The 13407-nt window shown below is 41.2% G+C and overlaps 1 protein-coding gene across 2 annotated transcripts in view; it reads right to left on the bottom strand.

The window, feature by feature from the left end:
* The window catches only part of BMPR2 (bone morphogenetic protein receptor type 2), a 173131-nt gene extending 164026 nt beyond the window's left edge, over positions 1-9105 (bottom strand). For both annotated transcript variants that reach the window (XM_023733002.1, XM_023733003.1), the window contains exon 1: positions 8989-9105. In XM_023733002.1, the coding sequence (XP_023588770.1) occupies positions 8989-9064 (76 nt within the window). In that variant the 5' untranslated portion in view covers positions 9065-9105. The remainder of the gene's footprint in view (positions 1-8988) is intronic.
* Positions 9106-13407: the final 4302 nt, after the last annotated feature.

Below are 13407 nucleotides of genomic sequence, written 5' to 3'. Positions count from 1 at the left end.
GAGATGGGAAGGCAGAGAGGGTTAGGAGCTGGTTGAATAGACATGGGAAATCAGGGGTGGAAAGGAGGAGTGTGCTGTCACAGTATGGGGAGAGCAATTAGAGTCACATAACAGTGCATGTAAAAATTTTTGTATGGGAAAAAATAAAAAATAGAAGAATAGGAAAGAAGTAAAAGAACAATGAAACCTCCAGTTATAAATCTGAAAACATAGATGAAAGAGTAACACCAAAAACAAATTATCGGTAAACTAACTAAACAATGAATTTGTAAGTGCAAAGGTGGGCCTAAGAAAAAAATATTGTAAATAACCCAAAATTTTAAAAGACAGTAAATTTCTCTTCATTTTTAGCAACTGATCTCTGATTAAAAATTCTCTCCAGTAGAGTGTTTTATGACAAGGATTCAATTACAAAATTATTTCTTAGATGCTTTAAACCTTTTTTTAATTAAAGAGAAGAAAATCAAAATTGCCTAATCCTGCCAACTAGTACAATTGTGAAACAGGAAACGAAACACAGAAAACAACTTCATGACTTACTACACAGAGATTACCACATGCCAAATCCTATCTAAATAATATCTTTATTCAACAGAAATTCTCAAAATATTCCTAATAGGTTATTTAGGACTGGCATATTGATAAAAATTATTTTACTTAATGTGTACCATAACAAAAGCTATTTTCAGTTTATCTCACTGAAGAAGAAATAAAACACCTACTAACATAAATATTTAAGCTATTTTTAAAGGTTTAATGGTAATTTAAAGTATAGCAATCACAACCCTCTTTCATAACCTATGTACGATAAATTAAAATTAAGCAATCAGTTATCTTCTCAACTTTTTGGAATGGGAATGGTTAAATCAAAAAAAAATCACTATATCATTAATAAATTATTTTCATTAACAATAAACAAAAAGAACAGAGTTCACTAAACCTTAAAAAAGTACTTCACTAACCTAAAGTTAAAATGTCACAAAAAAAGTTAAAATGTCATTAACTGGAGTACAGTGTTCTATTAGAAAAAAATCTATATGAGATCAAAAGATCAACAATTACTCTAAAGCAGGGAAACTGGAGCACTGGAAACAGAACGAACAGAACACAATGAAAGAGAATGCTGACTCTTTGTGAAAAATATAACTAATGTCACTGAACAAACTATATAGAAATTATCAAACGGGAACCTAATTTACTGTGTAAACTTTCATAGAAAACACAATAAAAAATTTTTTAAATGCCATTAGTTGGACCTCACTGATTTGGAATGTATGATAACTGGGTCAAAGGCTGCACTAAAACTAAGCTTGGCATTATTTATTTTTAAAAGGGTTCTAAACAAATTAATAAGAGACAAAATTGTAGAGAATGTCTAACCTTCTTAACTAACTTTCTAACTTTTTAAAGTCTAATTATACTTACATTTAATTATAGACTATTTTTATATTTTCATTAAAGCATATCATATCACTAACTGTCTTTATAACATTTTCATTGTCCTAATTCAATATATATCATCAGATATATCTATATGGGATCAAATTGACAACAGCAACTTGAAAGTTTAGATAGGAAGCTTAGGGGGCAATGAGTTTATACCAATGGGGGAGGAATTATTCAGAAAAAGAGGATGAGAATGGTTGCACAACTTGAATGTAATCAGTGTCACTGTATTATACTTGTAGAAATTGTTGAATTGGTGTATCTTTTGCTGTGTATATTTTCATCAATTAAAAAAAAGAAAAAAGAAAAAAGGGCAGCAGAGAAGAAAGATACAAAAGGAGAATGGAGATCTGCTAGAAGACACACTGGGACATGCTTCTTTTGCTGTGTTACACAATACCCAGAGGAGTTTCTCACCCTAAAGACAGGCAGAAAGAAGAAATAATATAATGCTAAAGGTTTACAAAAGTACCCAACCTTACTTCAAATAGCATGAAATGTAACTTCTGTTTCAGAAAGTGATACAGATAGGCTTATGGCATGAGAGGGCCCTGGTGGTGCAGTGGTTAAGTGTTTGGCTGCTAACCAAAAGATCGGCAGTTCAAATCCACCAGCCACTCCTTGGAAACACTATGGGGCAGGTCTAGTCTGTCCTATAGGATCACTATGAGTCAGAATCGACTGGACGGCAACAGGTTTGGTTTGGTTTTGGTATGGCATGAGGTGGAGGGTGGGGTTGGGAGGCAATCCTTCTTATTTTCCTTTGTATCCCTCTATAACACTTTAAAAAGAACCCTGTATAGAGGAAGCACTAATAAATTATTGTTAACTGAATACTTCAGTTCTCCTATCCTATTTTAACTACTCCTTAAGGCTCCCCTACCTTTCCTGCTCCTCCCGTGAGTGTATATTTGTGGGTATTCACTCAAATACAAGCTGGGTCTAAAACACTTTTTGTCAAAAACTTGCTGTATTATAGGCAATTAAAGGCAAGCAATAAATTTTTAAGTATTAATAGTTCTGATAAGGCAATACATTATAAAATGTTGATGTCATTTATTTACAGTTTTGTTTCTAAGCCCACAAAGACTATACACAAATTATAAATATTCTTATAATCTAGTAGTTTCAGCTGTCATAGCCACCTCAGAGACCAAAAAAGAGATTTAAAAAAATAACTCAAGTCTATTGCACTCAAAATTCCACCAAAGTCATCTTCACTGGTTCTGGAAAGGATATTCAAGGGCTAGATCACTTAACTAGAATGTAAAAATAGTTTGATAATATGAGAGTCTCTTCAACGAGTGTGATGTGCAAGACAGTCAAAATTCATGAATTCCTAGATATCATAACATCCACATTTATTTCCTTCCAGAAACATCAATCAAATCAGAATACAATTCTTCTTTAGTGGATAAGAATGTAATATATGCAATCTATCCATCTGGATGGCTCCATGGAATATTAATTTGTAACTAAAATCAAAACAATATCATCAAGTCTAATTTAGTTTAGCACTAATCCCTTTATTTATACTTACTCAACAATACTTATCCAAATTTACTAAAAGTAAAACCACCTATTTCGACTATCAAGTAATTTTTCTTTTTGGCAGGAGGAGGAAGAAAATAAAATAGTCCAAATAAAAATACGAAATGAACATATACAATACTAGGTAAAAAAAGCCTTTTTCATTCAATAACATATCCCATTTAAGACTGAGAATAGGCAAGAGAAAAAAATTGTGCCAATTTTAAAAAAGAAAAAGATTTTAGGTAATCGCTTAAAACACAAAATAAGAAACGTTTGGTCCCACCAGACTTAATAGTCTTGAGACTGGAGGATCCCCGGAAAGCGTGGCCCCTGGACTGTCTGTCAACCCCGCACTAAAACCATTCCCGAGGCCAGCTCTTCAGTCAAAGATTAGACTGGACTATCTGACATAAAATGATACTTGTGAAGAATGTGCTTCTTAGCTCAAGTAGATACACGAGACTAAATGGGCAGCTCCTGTCCAGAGGTGAGATGAGAAGGCAGAGAGGGTCAGGAGCTGGTTGAATGGACACGGGAAATCAGGGGTGGAAAGGAGGAGTGTGCTGACAGTATAGGGAGAGCAATTAGGGTCACATAACAATGTATGTATAAATTTTTGTATGAGAGACTAACTTGAATTGTAAACTTTCACTTAAGGTACAACAATAAAATAAATAAATAAATAAAAAGAAATGTTTGGTCCCAACGTTGATTGGGTAAAATATCCAGGATAGGTTATAATTAGCACAAAAAGTAGAAATAAAGTCACAGAACCTGAGAGTTAAAAGCAATCATAGATTTAGCAGTTATCAAACTTTTGGGTACATAAAATTTACCTGAAGTGTTTGTTTAAAATGCAGAGTCCAAGAGTCTGTGTCCGGATATTTGGATTCAGTGACTCTGAGGCAGGGTCCAGGAATCTGCATTTCAGACATGTTCTAGTCCAACCCCACAATTTTACAACTGAGAAAATTATGTTAAGTAATGTATTTGCCCAGAATCACACAGAATGCAGGTCTCATTAACTCTTAGGAAAATATTTTTCTACTACATGATTTAAACTATAGTTAAACTAGGACAAAGTAAAAATAAGCTACTAATAAGTCATTTGAGTCAGTAAGCAATCACAGAATATTTCCTGGCTTCAATTCCTTCTTATTCTTCTTATTTCTTAAACATCTTCTACATGCACTATGGTAGATTACAAAACAATTTAAGATATGAATCCTGTCTTCTAGAAGCCATTATCAGTTGGGAGGACAAGGCAAAATACATAAAACTTATATTCAATGGCAACGCAATATATGAGTAAGTGCCAAAATAAATGATATTAACTGATTTACAATGACTTCACTCCATACCTTTTCTAATTAAAATTTACCAGTTAGAAATTAATATTCAATTTCTTCTTTCACTGTTAAAAAAGTTGGCTTTTAATGAAGGAAAAGTGTTATCCTTGTATGGATTAGATCTCTCCCTCCCCTCATTTCATACACACACCAACATCAACACCAATACCACCAGACCCCACACACTAGGACAGTTTTTATACAGACCAAAGTTGGTGTGATTTTTATGCAAAGACCTAATCAAGAGTTTGCACCAGACTGCATCCAGACAACTAGATGGTGCCCAACTACCACCACCAACTGCTCTGACAGGGATCACAATAGAGGGTCCTGGACGAAGCAGGCGAAAAAATGCAGAACAAAATTCAAACTCACAAAAAAGACCAGACTTACTGGTCTGACAGAGACTGGCAAAACCCCGAGAGTATGGCCCCTGGACACCCTTCTAACTCAGTACTGAAGTCACTCCTGAAGTTCACCTTCAGCCAAAGATTAGACAGGCCTATAAGACAAAAAATAACACGTAGTTCAACCATGTTATAGGAGACTAAATGGGGACACCAGCCCAAAAGCAAAGACAAGAAGGCAGGAACGAACAGGAAAACTGGATGAACCGACATGGTTAACCCAAGGTGGAGAAGTGGAGTGTAGACACACCGCGGGGTTGGTAACCAATCTCACAAAATAATATGTGTATTAGTTGTTTAATGAGAAACTAATTTGCTCTGTAAACTTTCACCTAAAGCACAATACAAAAAAAAAAAAAAAAAGAGTTTGGCCCTGTTCAAATAGTAAGAGTAGCCCTCCTCCTGGAGCGCATCCTCCTGACCATATGTGGTAGACTGAAGGTCTCAATTCTTCATTTCCCCTGAAACACTATTATACATCCATATATAGCCATGGCCTGATAAAGGGTAAAGTGCACCTACCTACTCCTTGCATTTGGGCTTGGCCATATGATTTGCTTTAGCCAATGGGATGTGAGAGAAACAGTCTTGAAATGTGCTGGTGGGGTTGAGTTTGCCCTCTTGCATGTGTGCCATTGCCATGAGACAAGCTTCTTCCAGATAAATGCTACCCCTCCCTCTAGCCTGGATCCCAGAATGAGACACGTGGAGCAGAAACATGTATATTTACTGTTGTATGCCACTAAGATTTTGTGGTTGCCAATGATAATGCAGCACAAGTTGACTGAATCACCATATTTAAGAAATCCAAACAATCAGAACTGATTATGTAAAGCAGTGGTTCTCAAACTTGCCTGAGTGAGAATCTTTTGGGTTGTAAGTTTTTTTTTGTTTTTTTAAATTACAAGTCCCAGAGGATCCATTCAGTGTGTCTAGATGTTAGGGTTCAGGATCACTCCAGGTGATTCTGTTGCAATGCCCACACTTTGAGAAATAGAAAAATTAAAGATTACTAAACTTCCAGTTCCTCAATAATATTTACTGACTGCCCAAGAACACTAACTAGATGAATCTCATTTTAGACAATGCGTATGTTCCTAAAGAGATGTACGCAAGCTGAAATTGAGTCAACTGAATTATTTCAAATGCATTACAGAAGCTGACCGTTAAACAATACCTGTACTGTACTTTGTTAAAATTAACAATTTATTTGTAAACCAAACAAGCACTTATTTCTCATATTCTTATTTTTTGCATACCAACTGAATTAAAGAGCCCCAAGAACTAGACAGAGTAAGTGAAAAGAAAGATTCAAAATAAATAGATGATTTATTCATACTGCCCCTCCCCCCGCAACCAAAGAGGGATGTGATGAAATCAGTCTTCTAGCGTTTTTTTCCAGTTCAGTAGTACTATTTGCACCTGTCTGGTTACATCACTGCATCTATGAATCCCAAATCCACACAAGCCCTCTCCAATCAACTTAAATTTCATGAAGCTGCACTAGCCACCCCAATGTCAGGCAAAGCAAAGTTTATACATTCAGAACCATGACACTCGTATAACCAGTGCTGTACCAAGATCTTGTCAAGTGTCCCCGCTTCTTCTGACGGCTGATCTGGTGAAGGCACTCTCTAGCTCATGTTCCCAATTAGAGTGAAGAGTTGTTACCATTAATGTGGTAGATAAGGATGCAGGCTATCTATTAACCAAAAGTTCAAAGGAAGCAGGGCTGGGCCTCACCTTATGAGGATGCTTAAGCCAGGATGCTATAAAAATCATGCCTACTCTTTCTACCATTACAGGGTAGAGTAAACCTATGACACATTTGGTGCCATAGAAAATGCTGAATAGCATAGTTGACTACCCGGTTCCCCTTTCTTTAGGGTGGGCCCCCATTACTCAGGGCTGAGTCCCCAACACAGCCATAACTATACTCTGTGGCTCGCCTTGCTGACAGCACGCTCAAGAGAAGATCTGCAAATCCTGTAGATGAGGTTTCCAGAGCTGTCCTGGTCTTGCCCTTCCTGAGACTTAGTTGTTAATTTTCCTTGGATTCTGTAATTTATTCTACGATCTTTCCAATATCTGCACCCCTTCCTTTTTGTTCCCTGCTTAAACATATCAGAGTCAGAGTAGAGCACCTGGAGTTTATCTTATTTCCAGAGGTTTTTGGTTAATGAGGTGACAGTAATGACTGCAATACCCTAATCTAAACCAACAATTCTCGCCTGAACTACTGCAGCAATCTCCCTAGAAACTCATCCCACTGCTTCTACTCTTGCTTCACTCTATGCATTCTCTGCAAGGTGGATACCGAACTTAAATTTTAACCAGATCAGTTGCTCCTCTGATCATAATTCCTAAAAAAAAAAAAAAAAAAAGACACAGGCTCAACAATTTACTGTGTGGTGAGTAACTTAAATTCTCTACACCTCACTCTCTCTGTAAAAGGGGCATAATAATAATAACCTGTCCTGAAAATCAAATGAGAATATACATGTGAAACTATTAAACAGTTGATGATGTATAGCAAGTGCTCAATAAATACTAGCTGTAATTATTACAGCTCTGAAATCCAGCTTCATCTTCACAAATTTTGGCATCTGGTGCAATGCAATACTAAAGAAAAAAGGAAGACTAAAATCACTTTTAGCAGTTATTCTTTTAATCCAATCCTTTTAAGGGTCACAATTCTAAGAATATTTCATGTAACAAATAGAAATTAAATTCATTTTTAAATCAGTGGTTTTTATCTTAGTGTTATCAGTTCAACCGCAAAATGATAAGCATGTCACTATAAATGAGAATCTACAGTTTTAAAAGGTTGAAAATAACAAGAACACTGAAAAGTCTCTATGCTCTGAGATTTCTGCTCACAGAATGACTGCTTAAGCTTAAGGCCTTTAATACTTCATATTTTACATGAACCCATGGCTTACAAATAGAGATATTAAATAGCTAACAACATAAAGAAAATAAGAGCAAAATCATGTATTTTTACCCCAAAAGGAATTGTGATGATTAAGAATTTAAACAGCAGTTTTGAAATACATTCAATTCAGAAATTCTAATTATTTTAACACAACTATATAAATTTATCATAAAGACAGCAGACATTAATCAACAATATCAAAAGCATAAAAAGTAACTTCAAATTCAGTCTTTTCGCAGTGCAGACTTCTAAAATGAAAATAAGCAAGTAACCCTTGTGTCTAATGCAGCAATGAGAAATATACTGAATGTGCAAATTACACACTTATAAAAAGAAAAGTAACTGGAAAACTGTCATGTCCTTTACTCGTTTTTATATGCATTATCTATTTGGCCATCATAAACTAAACTTAAGAATTACCTGTTCTTAATTGCAAACAGATGAGGTTTTTTCTAAGGTATCTAAGAACTAAAAAAAAAAAAAAATCCAAAGGAAAGGATGACTACCATTTCCCCTTAAGCTTCAGTAAAATGTCAAAGAACTTTCAAGACTCAAATCTCCTAGAAGTCTGATGTCAGGTCAAAGTTGTCTCAATGACAGGAAAGCCAACAGATGCCAGGAATGCTTCTGTGCCCAATAATAATTCCAAAAGCATGTAAAATACGAGTGTCCAAATTTACCAAATGGACATATGATTACTCAAATACAACGCTAATGATAATAATAACAGTTAACACTATTAGCCAATGTATTAAGATACATGTATACAATGTATCACAGTTCTGGCTTCCTCAACATTTATTCATCCTGTAACATTTTTAAATAATGAAAGTAACATGGATTCCCCAACAGTGGGCTAAATCGAAAAACAAGGTTCAAGTGTGTGATCTATAGTTCTTTCTACTGTAAACCAAATCCGCGTCTTTATATTAAACAAATTTTTTAAAAATCTACACCTCTGTTCCCAAAGATCTCATAATAGGCACTGTTCACTAGTGATTAAAATATTATTTTTAATCCTTGCATTACCTCACAGCTAAAAACGTCAAGATACCACACCCAATATGTCTGTTTTTTTTTTTTTAACCCGTGGGGGAGGGGTGGGAAATATGGGAGTGGGGATAGTAAACTACATAAAAACACTAAAGGTTATTTCCCTGGAAGGAATGGGAAAGCGCGCAGGTCCATTGTCGCTGTCCCCTCCCCAGGCTCCCAGGGGACGCCTCGCGAGGGGCGAGCGCAGGCCCGGCCTCTGCGGGCTCCCTCCCTCCCACCAAGCAGGGGAACTGGCCGGGACGCGCCACCCGGGGCTACTCACCGGCCGCAGTGCTGACCAGCAGGACGGCCCACAGCAGCGAGGGCACCCGCCAAGGCCGCTGCAGCAAGGAAGCCATCCCTAGGCCAGCCAAGAAGCAGGAGGGCAAAGAAAAGAAATATGGAAAGTAAATTCGGGCAGAGAAATACGGCCGGGGGGGCTTATTCTCTCTCGTCTGACTTCTCCAGCCCGTATTACAATGCAGTCTGAAAGGACAAATGGCAGATGAGAGGACCTAGCTGCAGAGCTTTCATTCCGCTGCAGAAATTGCCTTCATTTTCCTCCCTTGCGGCGGGGGTAGTTCACTCGCCTAGGACGGGGTGCCTCGGCCCCACAAACTGAAGGCATGTCCGTGGGGGAAGGCAGGGAGCCAAGAAGAAATCCCCGCAGTTATTCCCCTCTTAGTTTCACAATATCAAAAAAATATCCAGGTCTGGGAGAAAACATATCCAAGGTGCAGAGGCAGGGCGGGGATTCGATGTGGGCGCCGAGGATCAGAACAAGTTCCCCACCGCCGCGAAGGGCGAAGTCGGGAGGGCGGCAGCGACGCCCGGCGGCGCGAGTCTCATCGCCCGCAGCTCCGGGAGGAAAGGATTCCTTTTTAAGTTTCGGTTCGGTGCTTCCTTCACTCCGATTTCGAGAACAACAAATCCTCTTCCTTGGCTGGATCGAAAAAGGTGCCTGCCTCCATGGACAAACCCACAGCCTTCACGCCTTCGCGGAACAAAACTGCGAGGGGCCGGCCGGGCCCGGCCGGAGGGCTGAGGGGCGACGGGAAGCGGGGGAGGGGAGGGGCCGGCAGGCAGGGCTAGGAGCTCCCCGAGACAGGGGCGGAGGGGAGGGGCCCGGGAGGCTGCCCCTTCTCGCCTTCTCGAGCGCGCTCGTATGTCTTCGTGTCGTCTATTCCTGCTGCTCGATCTTGCCTGAGGTAGATTCCACTATGAAAGCCTCTTCTTCTTCTCCCCTCAATGGCTCTTGTGAGCGAATCACAGTCCCCCCTAGGAAGCCGCCGCCGCCGCCGCCGCCTCGTTCTCCCGCAGCTCTGGGCTCCGGGCGGAGCTCCGGCGTCGCGGGCCGAGGGCGGGGGGCGGCGGGAGGACGGATGTAGGTGGCTGGGGACGGTGGGTGGGCAGAGAGGCGGCGAGACACCCTGCGCCCCTCTGGGAAGCACTTCCAGCGGCTCCGAACAGACCAGACACAAAAGGAGGAGTCGCCGCAGCTGCCAGTCTGCGGCGCTCCCGGTCACCGGAGTCGCCCCGCCCCCGCGTCCTCCGCCTCCGCCTCCGCCTCCGCCTCCGCCTCCGCCTCCGCCTCCGCCTCCGCCTCCTCCTTAGTCTCCGGCTCTTCCCGGCCCTGTCTGTCTCCCGCCTGTGGTGCAGCGCGGGCGGTGGCGGCGGGACTAGGCCCACACTGCGCCTGCGCCCTCACGGCCCCGCCCGGCCCCGCCCCTCGCTCGGGGACGAGCCAAGGTTTACGCCGCGGTCCTCACGCCGCGAGTCTGGCCCCTGAGGAGGGCCGGGTGGGGCAGCCAGTCCGCGGTGGGAAGCAGTAGTCTTCCTCCTCCACGCACACATATCTACCGTACGTGGATGACTTGGGATTTGTGAATGTGTTTAACAGATGTCGGCCACACCTTGTGTCCAGCGTTGGGCTAACTCTTCTGAGCCCCTGACTGAGGCGTTGCGCTCTCCTCCGGGACTCTTGGAGTAAAGCCCCGAGGGGCAGAACCGCCCCATTGTTTCAGGGGCCGGAGCTTGCCACTCCGTATCCCAAAGAATCCAGACGGACCCGCCTTTCCCAGAACCGGAGACCTTGGCCTCTTCGGGTTCCCCTCACTGACTCACACAAAAGCCGGAATTGGAGAGACCACCCCTAAATTGATGTTTTTGCCCTTACTGGTGTCCTGCTTTCCTTTACCACCCATTCTCTTCGCCTTTGACAGGAATATTGAACATTTGGAAGGCTGTGAAGACAGAAAGGAAGCTCTTTCTTTTAAAATTCCTATAAGTCATTCGGTTGTACGTGCTGTCTGTCTCTGCTGCGCGTTTCCACTTCTCGGAGGGTGGGCCTTTATTCACAAAGGCTGGGGGCCTTTGAGAGGACATCTGCGGTGGGGAGTTGCTGCCTCAGGTTAGAGTGGAGGCAAGTCTTCTCACCCAAGGAAATGAGAAGCCCCCCTTTGGTAAAGCAGCATCCCTGGATCGGGAAAGGATCTGTTTCCTCCGTTTTTCTGATTTGCAAATCTGTTGTACCCAAGCAACGAGGATAGGAGAAGGGGTGCCCTCCTGCGGCCCTTACACACCCCTGCGAGATTAGGCCGACTTGGGTGGGATATTTCTAGGAAGGGGGGAGAAGGTGACGTGCGTGGCGCCATGATCCGAAGTCTGTGTTTAATACTTAGCTGCGAAGTGGAAAATTCGCGTGGGAGGGCGATCTTAGAGGTAAAGTCTAGCCTTTCCCTCCCCCACTAAGCAAAGGGTTATTCTGAAGGCTGGTTTTGCTGGTCTTTCATTGTGGCTAAGGGCAGTTCCAAAGATGCATTCATAGCTACACTCCTGAAGTCCTACTCTTTACTTGCTTATTCAGGTCTCCTCTTATCTCTTTATCTGAACTTGATGTAAATAAATCTCCACATTCCTTAAACTGGTTGCTCTTATCATACTAAATATCTTCTATAATTAGAGGTTGTAATAATACCAGCCCAGAATTCTCAGACTCTTTAAAGTTGAAATATTTTTATACTGTTTACCTTTCAGGCAGAGAGAGAAATGTTTCTGTACGTAAACCCCTTAAAGAAAAAAAAAAGGGGGGGGGGCATATGCTTTAATTGCTTAGCTTTATTACTCTATTTTGTTTTGCCCAAAAGGCCTAAAACAAGAAAATAGTATTGTTTACCACTTGCCTTTCAAGAAGTGAGATCTAACACTCAGAGAGATCAGTATGTTAGCGGTGCAGAAAGTTCATTAATTGGTAGTACAGCATACTGTTTTTCTTCCTCAACTTGGGATCAAGTACTTGATTATTCAATTTTTACTCATATAAAAAATTTCCTAAGAAACGATAAGCGTGGTAAATGTGTGGTAAACTATATAGAAAAAAAAGGAAAGGGTCCTAGGAAGTGAAAAAAATGAAAAAATAAATGCCACTTGACTTAGGAATAATTAGTAGATAACTAGATAAGCAACCTTCTTCTCTTCCCTGTTGCTCCTTGTAATATCTCACAGTGAGAAAGATCAGAGAATTGGAACTTGGCAATGGACCTGTCCATTAAGATAAGACAGGCATTCAACAACAACAAAACCCACTGCCAGTTAGTCCATTCCGACTCATAGTGACCCTAAAGAACAGAGTAGAACAGCCTCATGGTGTTTCCAAGGCTATAAATCTTTAAGGAAGCAGACTGCCACATCATTCTCCCACAGAGCAGCTGGTGGATTCCAACAGCCTGCCTTTTAGTTAGCAGCTGAGTGCTTTAACCACTGTGCCACCAGAGCTGACTAGGTTGTAACAACATCCCCCAAATCTTAGCAGTTTGTTACAACAAAGGTTTATTTCTCACACATGCTACATGTTGGCTACAAGTCATCAGGGAACTATCACAAGTGGGCTTCACTAGAAAAACAAAAACAACCAAACACATTGCCTTAGAGTCAATTCTTACTCTTACCGACACCATGTGTTACAGAGTAGAACTGCTGCATAGGGTTAAACAGCTCATGAAACTAAGACTTACATGTTCAAGTCAGTTTCTCACACAAAAATTTATACACACATTGCTGTGTAACCCTAGTTGCTCTGCCTATACTGTGACAGCACACTGCTCCTTTCCACCCTGGATTTCCCGTGTCCGTTCAACCAGCTCCTGTCCCTTTTTTGCCTTCTCGTCTCGCCTCTGGACAGGAGCTGCCCATTTAGTCGCATGTATCTACTTGAGCTAAAAAGAACTCTCTTCATGAGTATCATTTTAAGTCCCATGGTCCAGTCTAATCTTTGTCTGAAGAGTTGGCTTTGGGAACAGTTTCAGTTCTGGGTTAACGGAGAGTCCGGGATCCATGTCTTCTGAGGTCCCTCCAGCCTCGGTCAGACCATTAAGTCTGGTCTTTTTTCTAGAATTTCGTTCTGCACCCGACTTGTCTCCTGCTCCATCAGGGACTCTCTGTTGTATTCCCTGTCAGGGTGGTCACTGGTGGTAGCAGGGCACCATCTAGTTCTTCTGGTCTCAGGCTGATGGAGTCTCTGGTTTCTGTGGCGCTTTCTGTCTCTTGGGCTAATATTTTCGTTGTGTCTTTGGTGTTCTTCATTCTCCTTTGCTCCAGGTGGGTTGGGACCAATTGATGTATCTTAGATGGCTGCTAACTAGCTTTTAAGACCCCAGATGCCACTCACCAAAGTAGGATGCAGAACGTTTTCTTAATAAACTTT

This window comes from Trichechus manatus, unplaced genomic scaffold (assembly GCF_000243295.1).
Source record: "Trichechus manatus latirostris isolate Lorelei unplaced genomic scaffold, TriManLat1.0 scaffold00056, whole genome shotgun sequence".
In the NCBI taxonomy this organism is placed as follows: domain Eukaryota; kingdom Metazoa; phylum Chordata; class Mammalia; order Sirenia; family Trichechidae; genus Trichechus; species Trichechus manatus.
This window is presented reverse-complemented; position numbering and strand designations above follow the sequence as displayed.